At 39.3% G+C, this 16,395-nt stretch overlaps 1 protein-coding gene across 1 annotated transcript; it reads right to left on the reverse strand.

Annotated features, from left to right (window-relative positions):
• Positions 1 to 7,177: 7,177 nt before the first annotated feature.
• LOC140234234 (sulfotransferase 1C4-like) lies at positions 7,178 to 16,129 on the reverse strand. The gene is made up of 6 exons (XM_072314293.1): positions 15,970 to 16,129; positions 14,425 to 14,678; positions 13,495 to 13,612; positions 12,463 to 12,560; positions 9,805 to 9,988; positions 7,178 to 7,287 (listed from the first exon to the last, which is right to left on the reverse strand). The coding sequence occupies exons 1-6, from the start codon at positions 16,127 to 16,129 to the stop codon at positions 7,178 to 7,180; spliced, it is 924 nt and encodes a 307-aa protein (XP_072170394.1).
• Between the last annotated feature and the right edge of the window lie 266 nt (positions 16,130 to 16,395).

A 16,395-nucleotide genomic window follows, 5' to 3' on the forward strand; every position in this document is an offset into this window, starting at 1 on the left:
ACTGATGTCCACAAAACATGGCTAGAGAGGTGATGTGCGCAAGTATAGGACCCTATGGTTAAAATCTTTAACAGTGACGTACGCTATATCAACGACTGTAACTACCCAGGCAATCAGCGCGATGGATCAGGTAAACGTACCTTGTACTCCCGTGCCGTGCAGTAAAGACCCTTTGGAATGCAGTCGTCAAGTCAATGCGGCAATCGTCTTAATAACTGAAAAGTGCCGTTTTAATGAACCGCAAAGATATAAAAGAATACAACTTGCCCATATACAGTACAGCGACTGGTAACATAATGGCGTGCTTGTATGTATATTTTCGTCAATTTCCATTGGCGAGATCAGTGGTCAATGTTGCATGAAGAATGACAATGACATCTGCAACGGAACGCCGTCTAAAGGTGTGGCCCCTCTGGGGCCCCCTCATTCGGCATCATTTAAGGTAAGCGAATGCTCGTTCCATCCAATGGTTTCATCTCATTGAAAGACTCCAATCAAATGCATGATTCGTAAGAGGAAACCGATGTGGTGGGAAGCATCTACAGAAACAGATCGCAGACATGCACGGCGCTTGAGATCGAGGAAAAAAGTTGGTTCTCGTTGGTTCCGAATAAAAGTTTGGTGGGCTGGCGGTATACTCTACTTTCTTGCTGTTTGGTGTCACTAATGACACATGACCTGTGATTGCTGATTTCCACTCATCTTCTCCTCAAGGTCACGTGGTCTTCTTTTCTCAGGATATTCCGCCACATGCGCTTCACATAACTACGTCACGACGCTCGTACGTACGCTATAGAGGCTTCCCTTTCAAAAGCCCGTAATAGGGGGGTAATTTTAATGGTTTCCCTTCCAAAAAAAAACTGGGATAGGGGGTCAAAATCCTAACCAAATTCCGTCCTTAAAGCGCATATTCGGGGAACTTGTAAACCGTCTAATCCGGTTATATTTCTTATTTCGAATGTTCGTTCAATACACAAACGACGCAGAATACTCAATTTTGGCATCACGATTGTTTTCATTTCCGGATTAACGAACCTTCGGAATAATGAACCCTTTTTCATTTTTTTTTTTTTTTTTAGGATTAACGCATCTTCGGAATAACGAACCTTTTTTCATTTTCGGATAAACGAACCTTCGCCAAAAACGAACACCACACGTCTATTCCGCAGCTACACTTGAGAGTATCAACTATAAAACAGGCTTGTATAGAGAACCAAAATGCGATGTTATAGCCATTCACCGCCATAGAACCGGGTTCTAAACAACCTCACCTGGCCCGAGTACCTGTGAACACTATTACTGCTGACCGTGCTGGCCACTGATTTCGACCCAAACTGAAACAAAAGATGGTGACACCATCACTTTAGCATATAAATATACTCTACAGAGCAAGTTGCAACCCCTGTTAGGTTGACTATCCTTTAAAGTCCTGATTGGAGAGATTGAAGGAGATGTTTGACACTGAACTTATCGGGAAGTCATTCCATGTTCCTTCCTGGTAAAGGGTATGACAAGGTGCTACTGATATATCTATCTATCTGTTTATCTATCTATCTATCTATCTATCCATCTATCTATTTATCTACATATGATATCATATATAAATTATATATATATATATATATATATATATATATATATATATATATACTCCTCTTTCTTTTTCCAGACCAGACGCATTCCATCACAAGCAGGTTAGTTTTGAAATCCGTCCGACCAGGAGCAGACGTATACCCTTGTGTGTATGTCTGCTTCAGAAACGGATTTTAATCTAACATCACATCGCATCCTGGTCGCTGATGAAGAATGCGATGACTAACCTGTTTGGTGTCTTGTTTCTATATCGTGCGCTTTCCTCGCCAGGATAAAGCGTTTTTAGTCTAATGCCATTTTAGGTTTTTATCATATATATATATATATATTCCTCTTTCTCTTTGCATCTGACAAAATACTGGTCTCGAAAGAGATAGATAGAGAGAGAGAGAGAGAGAGAGAGAGAATAAAAAGGAAACAGGGAAGACAAGAATCTGACAAGACAAGAAACGAAATCGGAGGAGTGGAGGATACGCGGGGTAGGATATTTTTGACATGAAAAAACATCACCACCATTATGGCTTATCATTCGACTGATGTCCACAAAACATGGCTAGAGAGGTGATGTGCGCAAGTATAGGACCCTATGGTTAAAATCTTTAACAGTGACGTACGCTATATCAACGACTGTAACTACCCAGGCAATCAGCGCGATGGATCAGGTAAACGTACCTTGTACTCCCGTGCCGTGCAGTAAAGACCCTTTGGAATGCAGTCGTCAAGTCAATGCGGCAATCGTCTTAATAACTGAAAAGTGCCGTTATAATGAACCGCAAAGATATAAAAGAATACAACTTGCCCATATACAGTACAGCGACTGGTAACATAATGGTGTGCTTGTATGTATATTTTCGTCAATTTCCATTGGCGAGATCAGTGGTCAATGTTGCATGAAGAATGACAATGACATTTGCAACTGAACGCCGTCTAAAGGTGTGGCCCCTCTGGGGCCCCCTCATTCGGCATCATTTAAGGTAAGCGAATGCTCGTTCCATCCAATGGTTTCATCTCATTGAAAGACTCCAATCAAATGCATGATTCGTAAGAGGAAACCGATGTGGTGGGAAGCATCTACAGAAACAGATCGCAGACATGCACGGCGCTTGAGATCGAGGAAAAAAGTTGGTTCTCGTTGGTTCCGAATAAAAGTTTGGTGGGCTGGCGGTATACTCTACTTTCTTGCTGTTTGGTGTCACTAATGACACATGACCTGTGATTGCTGATTTCCACTCATCTTCTCCTCAAGGTCACGTGGTCTTCTTTTCTCGGGATATTCCGCCACATGCGCTTCACATAACTACGTCCCGACGCTCGTACGTACGCTATAGAGGCTTCCCTTTCAAAAGCCCGTAATAGGGGGGTAATTTTAATGGTTTCCCTTCCAAAAAAACTGGGAAAGGGGGTCAAAACCCTAACCAAATTCCGTCCTTAAAGCGCATATTCGGGTAACTTGTAAACCGTCTAATCCGGTTATATTTCTTATTTCGAATGTTCGTTCAATACACAAACGACGCAGAATACTCAATTTTGGCATCACGATTGTTTTCATGTCCGGATTAACGAACCTTCGGAATAATGAACCCTTTTTCATTTTTTTTTTTTTTTTTAGGATTAACGCATCTTCGGAATAACGAACCTTTTTTCATTTTCGGATAAACGAACCTTCGCCAAAAACGAACACCACACGTCTATTCCGCAGCTACACTTGAGAGTATCAACTATAAAACAGGCTTGTATAGAGAACCAAAATGCGATGTTATAGCCATTCACCGCCATAGAACCGGGTTCTAAACAACCTCACCTGGCCCGAGTACCTGTGAACACTATTACTGCTGACCGTGCTGGCCACTGATTTCGACCCAAACTGAAACAAAAGATGGTGACACCATCACTTTAGCATATAAATATACTCTACAGAGCAAGTTGCAACCCCTGTTAGGTTGACTATCCTTTAAAGTCCTGATTGGAGAGATTGAAGGAGATGTTTGACACTGACCTTATTGGGAAGTCATTCCATGTTCCTTCCTGGTAAAGGGTATGACAAGGTGCTACTGATATATCTATCTATCTGTTTATCTATCTATCTATCTATCTATCTATCCATCTATCTATTTATCTACATATGATATCATATATAAATTATATATATATATATATATATATATATATATATACTCCTCTTTCTTTTTCCAGACCAGACGCATTCCATCACAAGCAGGATAGTTTTGAAATCCGTCCGACCAGGAGCAGACGTATACCCTTGTGTGTATGTCTGCTTGAGAAACGGATTTTAATCTAACATCACATCGCATCCTGGTCGCTGATGAAGAATGCGACGACTAACCTGTTTGGTGTCTTGTTTCTATATCGTGCGCTTTCCTCGCCAGGATAAAGCGTTTTTAGTCTAATGCCATTTTAGGTTTTTATCACACACATATATATATATATATATATATATATATATATATATATATATATTCCTCTTTCTCTTTGCATCTGACAAAATACTGGTCTCGAAAGAGATAGCGAGAGAGAGAGAGAGAGAGAGAGAGAGAGAGAATAAAAAGGAAACAGGGAAGACAAGAATCTGGAATGTTGTACAAGTTAAGTGTGTGCTTTCTGTTAATGAGCAACAAAGTTATCGCTGAATCAACAAAAATTTTGATGTTTTTGTGAATGCTAGCGCCAAATAGCATCGGCCAGTGGTTAAATGACACACATGTACTTGTCACGGCATAGGATAATTAGTTGCTCCACTGAAAATCTTTTCATTGGTTTTAATGTTGCATAATGTAGAACAAGTAAGGACGAGAAAAGAGATGGGAAGGACAAACGGCATTATCTATGATTGATTTTATTATTGAATTGTTTATCAATATAAGCATGATGCAAAGTTTCAAGTCATATTCAAGCTCCTACAACCTTCACCTATATGGGACAGGTGGGTAATAATCAGACACTTTTCCTTTTACATGCTTTGTACGGCTTTGAACAGATATCAATCAAGTTTTGTCCCTTCTTCTGCCAAACATTACCTAATACAGCTCGTCCGATGCTATTGCTACAATTTGCAGTTGTTCCTTGGTCTGTAGATTTTGTGGGCTAAAATATTTGTGATTCATTGTCTAGAAGTTGATGCATCCACAAGTGATAAATAATGAATATAAAAGAGAGCAAAATTCTTTTTGTTTTGCGTTTGATGAAACTTTCATTTTGTGTGTATACCATATACATGTACATGTACAAAATGGCAGTAGAGATCTGTTCATGTTTTTTAAATTATACATAGATTGTTATCCATTGTAAGGATATATAGCTTCAATGAATTTGGTAAAAAAATAATACCGTTGTTCAATTTTGAATTTGCCCCAAAGGGCATTAACAAAAAACCCAAACATTTTAGGCAATCGCAAAAATGAGTTATTTAATGTAGGAAATTTTCATTACATTTTGAACAGGCAAGCACCCTATTATTTTACTTACCCCTGAGTAAGTAAAATTTGCCATGGCAAAGTGCATTGTTTCTTTTTTACGACATCATTCGTGTATACACTTTATATTGTATCTAAAAAAAAAAAAAAAAAAAAAAAAAAAAAACCTTTATCAGACGAGTGTAAGAGAAATGAAAAAAAAAATTGTATCACTTTGGATCATGTCAACTTTTTCCTTTTTTTTTCTTTTTGATGGTGGAAATAAATAAACTATTGAATTGAATTGAATTGAATGAAGCTGCTCCAGACTAGCATAACCTCAATATATTATGATCGGTAGCAGCCTGCCTTGATTTAATTCATTTATTTTCACTTTTGAGTACTATGTTAATACACAAAATTTGCAAAAGAAAGCTTGGCATCTAGTAACATGATGATGGCGGAATCACAGGATAAATTGGATGGATATAATCTTATCTAAAATCATCCCTGGACTGATACATTGTATACTATAAATTTAATACAATTGTATATGTGAGGAATCATGATTTTGTAATCAATTTTGAATAAACAAACATGCAGCGTACAATAGTACGCAAAAATCATCGAATTCGTGACGGCAACGAAGAACAAAAGAAGAAACACTACATCGAAGTATCAATCAAAGTTTATCGTAACTGTCTTAAAAAGTGCTACATGTATACTTATCTTTTGAATTGTCTTCCAAACTTAGAGGTCCTACGAGAAAATTTTAAGATATTCAACGACACTAAACGGGTGAACCCACGGGCTCAGCACCTACGAGTCATACGGCCCACGAGCTAGACACTGAAACTATCTGAAGGTCCATGAGTCATACACCCACGAGTCATACAGCCCAGAAGACAGACACAAAGTGAACGGACACACTATAACAAAGACACTAAGTAAAACAGGCCCATGAAACAGACACTAGTCAAATAAGGTCCATCAAAGTGCTCGACACTAGGCAAATAAGGCCCATGAGCTCGATACTAGGCGAAAAAAGGCCCACCAGCTCGAGGCTACATATACATTAAGCCCCGTGATGTAATGGAGAGTTCATGGACCCTTTTTGTCTCGGAAGATGTCCCTTGGGGAGGTGAAGGTCGTCACAAGGTCAAAGGTCACAGACAGGGGTCAACAAACTTTTAGGGCCCAATGTTGTGTTTTTAGGGTGTGTTTTGATTGTGGCTCATAACATTTGATCCCTATGTCCGTTTGTGACCAAACTTGGACGCTAGATGTCCCTTGGGAGTTAAATGTCATCACAAGGTCAAAGGTCACAGAAAGGGGTCAACAAATTTTTAGGGCCCAATGTTAAGTTTTTATGGCGCGTTTCGATTATGACTCATTACTTTTGATCCCTTTGTCCGTTTGTGACCAAACTTGGATGGTAAATGTCCCTTAGGGTGTTGAAGGTCACCACAAGGTCAAAGGTCATAAGCAGGTCAATTAACTTCTGGGAGTTATAAAAGATATTAATTCCTTGTACGCGAATGGGCGAGACACAATTTGGCGATTGCCTTGTTGCCTAGTGTCCGGCTCGTGGGCTATAGCTCGTGGTCCTTGTTTACTTATAGTGTCTAGCTCGAGGGCTGCATAACTCGTGAGCTACGTAATTCGTTGGCTGTGTATGACTCATGGGCAGTATGACTTGTGGGCTGTATGGCTCATGGGCTGTATGTGACTCTTGTTGTCGAGCTCGTAATTTGTACCGAGCTGAACCTTTCTATTAAAACACAGACGACTGCGTATAATACACAAGCTTGTGCCATTGTGTATTACCACACTTCAGGTATGAAAGTCACAATGATTATACAAGTCACAATCAGATAATAAACATGTGATATTATCGTCTCATCTACATCACTGGAATCCCATTTAGCTTATGCATACAATTAAATCTTTACATTACACTTTCTATTATTAGGAACTGCCAACTTTATTTCACATAACCCCCGAACTGAGATTTCGGAACAAATTTTGGTGAGTGTGTTTCACAGTACACTGTGACTAAGTGCGGGAAGATGACATTACTGTTACTCATCATACACCAAACAGGGAAAGTTCTGTACAAAGTTTATTTAGTTTTTGATTTCCCCCTTACTGGAGGTGGACGCGGATGTTCCATTTCATTCAAAGGATATGCTGAAGTTCGTCCCCGCCATTTCTTTCTGATACCATTCATCGAAGATCTCATTTTGTGCCACAGTGAAGCGAGTTTTCCACTGCCCGATCTTACCTGTGACGTAAAGGCAACAGCAACAAACACAATGGACAGAAATTACTCGAGTTTTCTATACCGATAAGAACCAATCAGAATGTTAGCACAATAAAGGAAATTATACCTTCGTGTTTATTTTGTGAGAACGTAATTAAAGACGCTGAAAGCCGTAGAATAATAATGGATATTGATAGAAAATATACAACAATACATCTCACCTTCTAGATGTACACTTGTTTAGCAATTTAGGAGAGAAGTGAAAGTTACTTAAAGTGAAAAGAGCAAGTTTCACATACGCAGTGCCATGGTTTGGTTTCATTTTGGTTTCATTGTCTACAATTTATTGCCATTTTGTTTTGGTTTTGTTTTGTTGGGTTTTTAAATTCCGTTTCATCAACATTACCGAAAGCAGTTTTCAACAAATTCGTAACCATTTTACTCGATGGATTTTGATAGCCTCAAATTTTTCAATATAATTATGGTTATAAAAACGGGTGCACGTCACGAGACCGACACCCACGAGTCATACAGCCCACAAGTTAAACAGCTCACAAGTCATACAGCTCACGAGTCATACAGCTCACAAGTCATACAGCTCACGAGTCATACAGCTCACAAGTCATACAGCCCACCAGTTATACAGCCCACGAGTTCGACACTGAGTAAATAAAGCCCACGAGTTTGACATCAAGTAAAATAAGCCCAGGAGTTATACGGCTCACGAGACCGACACTACGCACAAAAGGCTCTCATGAGACCGACAGTAAGCAAAGGAGTAAAGCCCACGAGACCGACACTACACTCAAAAGGTCCACGAGACCGACGCTACGCATACAAGGCTCACGAGACCGACATTACGCAAAAGAGGTTCACCAGACCGACACTAAGCAAAGAAGGCCCACGAGACCGACAGGATGAACAGCGCCACCTATAGACCAATAAATTGTATAGGGTGTCCTGATAATAGCATAGGAAGATATGAGAGATGGAAAAGAAGAGTTGCCATCTCCGGCAGGGTGTTACCCCATCAGTTGCCCCCCCCCCCCCCCGAAATGATCAGGATCTTTAATTGTGTTTGCGTGGGTGTGTGTTTGTGAAAAAAAAATGAACAAAGTACAGTAAAAGTGTGTAACAGATCTTTCCACAACAAACCTGCGAGGGTGTTGATTTAGTATTAATTAAAAATAAAAGATAACGTAATAGTCTATCAAGGTAGCGTTAGGGATTCGGAAAAAAAAACAGATGCATCCATGAAAACAGCTATTGTATTTCAAGATAAAATGTACTGTTCGGAGGAGAATAACACAAGCTACAAAATTGAGGTGAATCCCTGAGATATAAAACGTTTTAATCAGTAGATATAGTTACAGAGAAAATTACAAATAGATCTTACTGCAAAACGTCAAAGCAGGAGGGTAAAATATCTAAAATAGAATAAGTAACTAGTGAATCGGGAAAGAGAAGAAGTAAAATTTATATCTTATCCATTTTCTAGCTAAAAACTGGGAAAGCCTATTAAAAATAGCACGATGGCATTATCAAAGCTCTAAGATTAATCCATACATCGTTATTGTCCTCTTTTAAATTCATTTGTGTTTTTTGTCTCTTTTTGGGGGGATGAAGAATACAAATTCTTCTATTCTTTTTTTTTTGGGGGGGGGCGGGGGCATGAAGAATACAATTCAATTTTTCTACTTGATAACAATGTCGCTCCCTGACACACTTGCCCTCCCCCTTCCCAGAAGTATGTAGAAATACATATTTGATGACGTTCATAATTATGTAGATGGTCACCCCATCTTTCAATATTGATAGCGTTACGAAATTACACCCGCCAGTATGTTATTTTTCCGTTCATGGAACACCCTGTACTGGTGATTGACATGTAGATGGCGCTGTTTATTCTGTCGGTCTCGTGGGCCTTCTTTGCCTTCTGTCGGTCTCGTGGGCTTTCTTTGCTTAGTGTCGGTCTCGTGAGCCTATTTAGCTTAGTGTCGGTCTCGTGGGCCTTTTTTGCCTACTGTCGGTCTCGTGGGCTTTCTTTGCTTAGTGTCGGTCTCATGAGCCTTTATTGCTTAGTGTCGGTCTCGTGGGCTATGTTTGCTTAGTATCGGTCTCATGAGCCTTTTGTGCGTAGTGTCGAACTCATATGCTGTAGGACTCCTGAGCCGTATAACTCGTGGGCTGATGTATGACTCATGGACCTATTATTGATGTCGGTCTCGTGGACCGTATGGCTCGTGGGTGTCGGTCTCGTGGGATGCCCCCATAAAAACTGTGCAGTTGTATCACTGATATGTTTTGATTGATATTGTATAATCGGTATCATATCAAGCGACATAATTTGCTTTATCAAGGTCGCTGTGTTTCACTTTTTGTATGCGCTAATTTATCAACATTTCATAATTGCCGCAAAATACACATAAAAATGTAAGTAATGTAAGGTATGAGTATCACTATATCATACCCTATCCACAACCAAAACTACAATCTGAGATTTCAAAACGCAGGATCGGGTACAACATAGATACTTGCCTTTGTTGAGAAACGAATTCAGACCAGGCCCTCGGGTGAGATTTTCTCGCCCAGATTCAACCAGCTTGTGATACGTCTCCTTCATTTCCGACAGCGAACTGTTCATCACAACCCGTTCGAGAACTTCGTCCGATAGAGGGCGCCCAATATGTTCGGCTATTTTCCTGACACCTGTCATTGGATCCTCTCCAACATAATAATAACAATAATAATGATAATGATAATAATAATGCCAATAATAACAATAATGATAATAATAATGGTAATAAAATAAATGAATGAATAAAATAAAATAAATTTAAATGAAAAATGAAAAGAAGGTGTTAATTATAGTTATATGGATATAAATATACACTAAAATCTGATTTAACAACAAAGCGCTTTACAGAATGTCATAGAATTCCGGACAAGTTAAAAGTTACCCTGAAAAGAAAGAGAAATGTTTGCAAGCAAAACAGTGAAAACTTTTGCAAGCACTGCAGCGAAAATTGTATTCAAAATCGGAAAAAATAGTGAAGTTATGAATTTGTGAAGCTTTCCTAATTTTAGCCAAACAGTTAAGGAACAGTCAAATCTGATTTTGCAAATGGGTGAGTTGATAATGCCATCGTCTCACAACTTGGTATATATAGTTTGCATACTTAAAATCTTAATTTCCTTTTTTCTTGAATGATCCAAACGCTGTTATAATGGTATATGCCCCCGATAGTGAAGTCATTCAGTCAGGGATAATATAACACACACTGTCTTACAATTTTGAAGAAGAATTGAATTTTCGTCAGTTTTTGCACACGACCAATGGATAATGTCATCAGCTCACTCATTTCCTTATTCAAAGTGACCGTCCAAGAACTCTTGTGAAAATTAGAATAACTTCACAATTTCATAACTTCCCTAATCGTTATTCAATTTCTATCAAATGTTCACTATTGTACCTATTAGATTGTCCTTCATCTTTACTTTCGACGTAACTTTCAATTGATTCGGAATTCACAAGTCGACAAGGGTGTCTTTGTTTGGTCCCTACATAAAGTTCTTCACCAACGACATCCCGCCGCCTGACCCGCCGCATGTACGAATCGGGTACCAGGAATCGCTGCATGGGGGTAATTACAGCAACAGTCGTGGCGGATTCTCGAGGAAATAAATTGCTACCCTATGAGAATATATGAAGAGTTTGTTCGCAAAAACCGATAAGTCCATATTTGCCAAATGGAGATATTTGCGATTAAAAGGTCAAGAAAAATAAAGAGAATGATAAGAAAATTTTTGCTTCTTTTGACCATAACTTCAAAAATGTACCTTTATATGCAGTGACTAATATATCATTTAAAAGATATTATTTTGTACTTTATGACAGAGACCGTACTTCAAAATCTTCAAAAATGGACTTATCGGTTTTTGCGAACAAACTCTTCATATGTGAATTGGACCAGATTAAGTGCATCATTATTACCCTCATAAACATTTAATCTTATTCAATTCAATTCAAGTCAATTCAATTTAATTAATTCATTTGCATTCTTTTTTTATTTTTATCAAGCAATGTTGAGCGAACGATGTGTTGACTGGGCTAGGTTTTCCATCATACCCCCCTCATTTTGTTGATGATGGACAGGGTGGCATTCGGATTTATGGGTAATGTACGTTATTCCGAAGGTCTGTAAATGCGAAAATGAAATAAAGGTCATTATTCCGAAGGTTTGTTAAACCGAAAATCGAAATGAGGTTCGTTACTGTGAAAGTCCTATAATCCGAAAATGAAATAAGGTTCGTTTATCCGCAAAATGAAATAAGGTAAGCTATTTCGAAAATTCAAAAAATGGAATAATCTGTTGCGAAGACGGGGGGGGGGGGGGGCATTGTGTCTGGAGTAGCTAAGAGGGTGACAGGGACTGATCTATTATAACCAGGGGAGATGATCATCTCAAAGGGGATGATCCCTACACGCATGTGTGATTTTTTTTTCTGCCTTTGACATGTTTGAGTTACCTCCAATTTCTATGCCATGGCTTATCATGTCACTGATGATGATGATGATGATGTTTGTGTATGTGGGGAGGGGGGGGGGGTTGCATACGGAGGAGGAGGAAATACTTCTGTATTTCATTAATAACATATTTACAGATTACGATTGTAATCCGCCTCATCATTAAGTATGTGTATCGTGTGTGGTTGTTTATGTGTCTATACATATCTGTGCGTGTCTGTGCTTGTCTGTGTGTGTGTGTGTGTGTGTGTGTGTTTTCATTCAATTTTGATTGCGCAATAACCTAGCTTTTTGTTTTTACTAAAAAATCATATTTCGTCACTAGATTATGTAAATTTCATTTTCGGAATTACGCATCTTATTTCATTTTCGAATGAATGAACCTTCGGAATAGCGACCTTTTTCTTTCTCGTTTTCGGATTAACGAAACTTCGGAAAAACGAACCTTATTTCATTTTCGGAATTACGAACATTCGGAATAATTTACCTTCGGAATAACGAACCCCATGTCATTTTTTTATTTTATTTACGAACCTTCGGAAAAATGAACTTTCGAAATAGCGAACCTTCTGCACAACGAACCGTAACCGGATTTAGGTCATACCATGCGTATCGTTTTGACGGATATGCCCCATCTATACGTGACCCGTGTTTTTCTCCTTTCTTACCCGCAGAAGCTCCTCGTACTGTACGATTAGTAGATTCTTCTCTCCCCGACTATCCAGGGCCTCTTTTACGTGTGCAGGCCATGATCCCCAGTACATTTCTGTGACGGAAAAAAAAAGAAAGAAAAAGAAAATCAGCAGAGAATAGCATGAAAAAAAAAAATCATCAAAGGGATGGTATAATTTTGGTGTAGATGGAGCTTCATGTTTCCAACTTTTTTGTGAGGTAACGAGAAACCTCTTATGAAATATGAAATAACATACAAACCAAAAATGAATTCAAAGTTTATGACAAGAAAATGGTTTTACAATGGCTACAATATACATCCAAAAACAAAGAGGCCATAATGAAAGGTGGGACCTAACTTTTATCGTGATCACCTTCTCTTATCATATTTTTTTGAATAACTCAGCGATTTTAAAACTGATTCCCCCCCCCCCCCCAAAAAAAAAAAAAAAAAAAACCACGTCAAATTCCTCTTGGTGATATTTCATGAGTGATAATTGCCTGGTATAAGGCTTAAGGTGCATCAAATATTCTTTCTTGGGTATGAATGTGGCCCTGAAAAGGGCTTACCCACTCCCGGCGTTTCGGCAAGCATGTTCTTGCCGTTTTGAAGAGAATGGGAACGCCGGGAGTGGGTAGGCCCTTTTCAGGGTCACATACTTACGCAAGAAAGAATACGGGGTGAAGGGCAACGTTAAACCTTCTACCACCCCAAGTTCTATCGCCACGGAAGCCTTTAAAAGATTTCTTCATACAATGTAAGCAGTTCCTAAATATCTCGCAAAAAGTTAAAATCACAATCTCCCATTTCAACCGAAACTATACCAGCCCTTTTAGATATGGTGAAGATATGTCATACAGACACTTGTTAAAAATGGAAAATGAACAAGAATAGATCCTATGGACATAAACAAACATACCAACGTGGAATGTTCCATACCTCTCTGCATACATAAACTATAATATTAATATGCTCATGTTTGTAACTGGAAAGTAAAATTTAAAGGAAGTAATAAGAAAAGACTTACTCCCCTGAAGGAATTGCTCGAAATTATCTTCCCATTTGAGCCCCACTATCTTAGAAACCGAGTAAAAGTTAAACCATGACGTGGTTATATCCTTTGGATTGCGGACGCAGTAGATCGCCTGCAGGGAAAAAAAAAAGAGAACAGGAAATTGAAAGAAGGAAAATTACAAATTAATATAATCGGACATAAAGCGTATACCTGGTATATATATAGGTTATGGAGGCCTATCACTGTAAAAGATTGAACGGCAAACCTCTGAAATAATTAAATTCAACAGATCTGTCTCATAGATATGGATGTGTTAGAGACGTGAATCCGCAGCATTTCCCAAATTACAGTAACCATGGTGATTTCAAGTGGTATTGTCTAACCGAGGAGGTCCAAGAGATGGAGTCCTATAGCAGTCCTTAAACCCATGTTTGGTGTCGCCACTTATAGATATTTGATGCATATGCGGAATTTGATCTGCCTCATAATTATGTAGGAAGACAAGTTATTCATTGCTCATGTCTTCAATTATTGCATAATGACCAGCCACTCTGTGAGGAAGGTGCGGATGATGATCATTACTTTTCCTTCTCTATATCAAAGATGAGTGAATACTATGGACACGAGGATGTGCCCCAAAAATACAAATTTCGCAAACAGTGATGAAATAATGATTAAAAAATATCTCATTTGGGCATGTCCCTGGCGTGCACTAATCTGACATATTGAGTTGTAAAGAACGGGTATGCAGGGGTGGATCCAGGAATTCTGAAAGGGGGGGGGGGCAACTACTGGTGCCACATCCGGGTTTCATTTTTTTCTTTTGTTTTTAACGAAAAAACAATGGAGGGGGGGGGGGGCTGCGCCGGTTGCGCCCCCCTCTGGATCCGCCACTGGTATGGTAACTCCCAGCTCTCCTTGCACCTCCTTGATCCAACCTACCTTAGCTTTCTTCAGCATGTCGCGGGGCATGCGATTCAGTCGGATGTGAGTGAGAATCACCCTCGGCGAGAGCGCCTTATCGATCACGTCTAAGAAAGGCGACATGTCCAAATTGGCCAGGTCTTCTTTCTTCGTTGGGAATTTCTGCTCCATGTTAATCATCTCGGCAGCAGAGGAAAGCAGAGTTCGATCAACTTTTTCCGGGTAGCCTTCGTTCAAGATGAGAGCTACGATCTCTATTATCCAATGGGTTCCTTCATTTAAAAGAAATGACATTTTACAGTCATGAGGCCCTAACTGCCGCTTCAATAACTTTGCAATTATGGCGTTATTATGGTACAAGAGCGAGATGAACGGATTTCCTTTATGTGTGCACATTGTAAACGTGTAACTTCTATCATACAGTATAAGGTTTGTATAAACACGGTATATAGTCTGTGCTATGTCATAAATCTGTATGTGTTTGACGTAATACATGTAATATTCATCTTCCGATATTTCTCTCAGGGTCAGATATAGGCCTACCGATTCAAGCATGCATGACTATATAGAAAGGCACATAAATGCTACAGATCGACAATGCATACAAACAATCATTACAAGCTACAAAACTCCACGCACAAACAAACGATATACATTACTCACATTATACACACCATACATTATCATTGAACATTGCACTGAAGACCTATTCACACACACTCGAGTCATGATTTATATCGCGCTTTTTGCTCTCTAGCATATTCACACTCTCAGATACCCCCCCCCCCAAAAAAAAAAAAAAAAAAAGATATCACGGTCCAAATGATAACGGCCAACCTGTACTTGGACTTTGTATTTACTTTGACTCAAAATCATTGTCTCAAAATGTCCGACCTATTGCGCCTGGTATTATGGCTTGTAAAAAAAAAAGTACGATTTTGCACACCGTTCATACATATACCTCACTCCGCGAATACTATATATAGCAATCGCGACTATTTAGGTAAAGTCGCACTTTTAGTGCCACGCGGATCGCGATTTGAATCTCACTAATAGTCGCGATATAATGTCCACAAACCTTTTACAAAATAAAGCCAGTGTTTGCGCCCCAACGCAAATAATCGGGACTACTAACAGACTGCATGGTGGTTGCGTGAATGGGTCTTCTTTAATACACAAAAGCATGTTTCATTCTGCACAACCACATGTAATCAGGGGTGTGAGACTATACTTGCACAAAAAAAGTCTGAAATAATCTCAAACCTAAGAAAAAACCTCTGCAATACACAAAACTGTTAACATTACAATGCATTTGAATTGCAAGAAAGTTTGAAAATGGGTTATGGCAGATCACAATAAAGTCTTAAGTCTCACATCGCTATGGCATATCCACACATACAGGAATTGTATATAGATTTTTGTTCCCAATAATATTGTGCCCCCCCACACACATACGCACACGCAGACACACACACAGACACACGCACACAAAAAATGTGAAAACATAGCTGTTTTCACATTGTAAAGACCTCCTCCCCCTTTTCCATTTCCCTCCGTTTTTACCTGATTTGGGGAACGTGATTACCCAGACATCGTCGGGACGGACTTCGAATGATCGAAGTCCTTCGATGCTGGATTTGAGAACAACCGAAGGGTACCATATTCCATCATGGCAATGCTTAAATACAGCTTCCGGTGGACTCTGGGAACTCTGTGCAGCCATCTTAGATTCTCTGTCAAGACAAATTAGTGTTAATTCAGCGGCTATTGAGTCTTTACTATCCTGATATCGATCTGCTGGCGTAGCCAGGGGGGGGGGGGGCGATGTGGGCGGTCGCCCCCCCCCCCCCCCTAAGATTTGGACCGGGGATTTGGGAGGCGGAAAAAAAATGCGTGTATACTGTATGCATGCACATGAAGCGGGTCTCCTTTGCAACCTTTCATCAAAAGATATTTCTTTTTTAATATTTCACTCAAAGTGTGCACCAG

This window comes from Diadema setosum, chromosome 10, assembly GCF_964275005.1.
Source record: "Diadema setosum chromosome 10, eeDiaSeto1, whole genome shotgun sequence".
In the NCBI taxonomy this organism is placed as follows: domain Eukaryota; kingdom Metazoa; phylum Echinodermata; class Echinoidea; order Diadematoida; family Diadematidae; genus Diadema; species Diadema setosum.

Coding starts and splice junctions, on each gene's coding strand:
- LOC140234234 (XM_072314293.1), bottom strand. CDS start 16,129: ATGGCTGCACAGAGTTCCCAGAGTCCACCGGAAGCTGTATTTAAGCAT. Junction 14,679..15,969: donor AATCACGTTCCCCAAATCAG/GTAAAAACGGAG, acceptor TTTTAAATGAAG/GAACCCATTGGATAATAGAG. Junction 9,989..12,462: donor AGTACGAGGAGCTTCTGCGG/GTAAGAAAGGAG, acceptor TATGTTGGAGAG/GATCCAATGACAGGTGTCAG.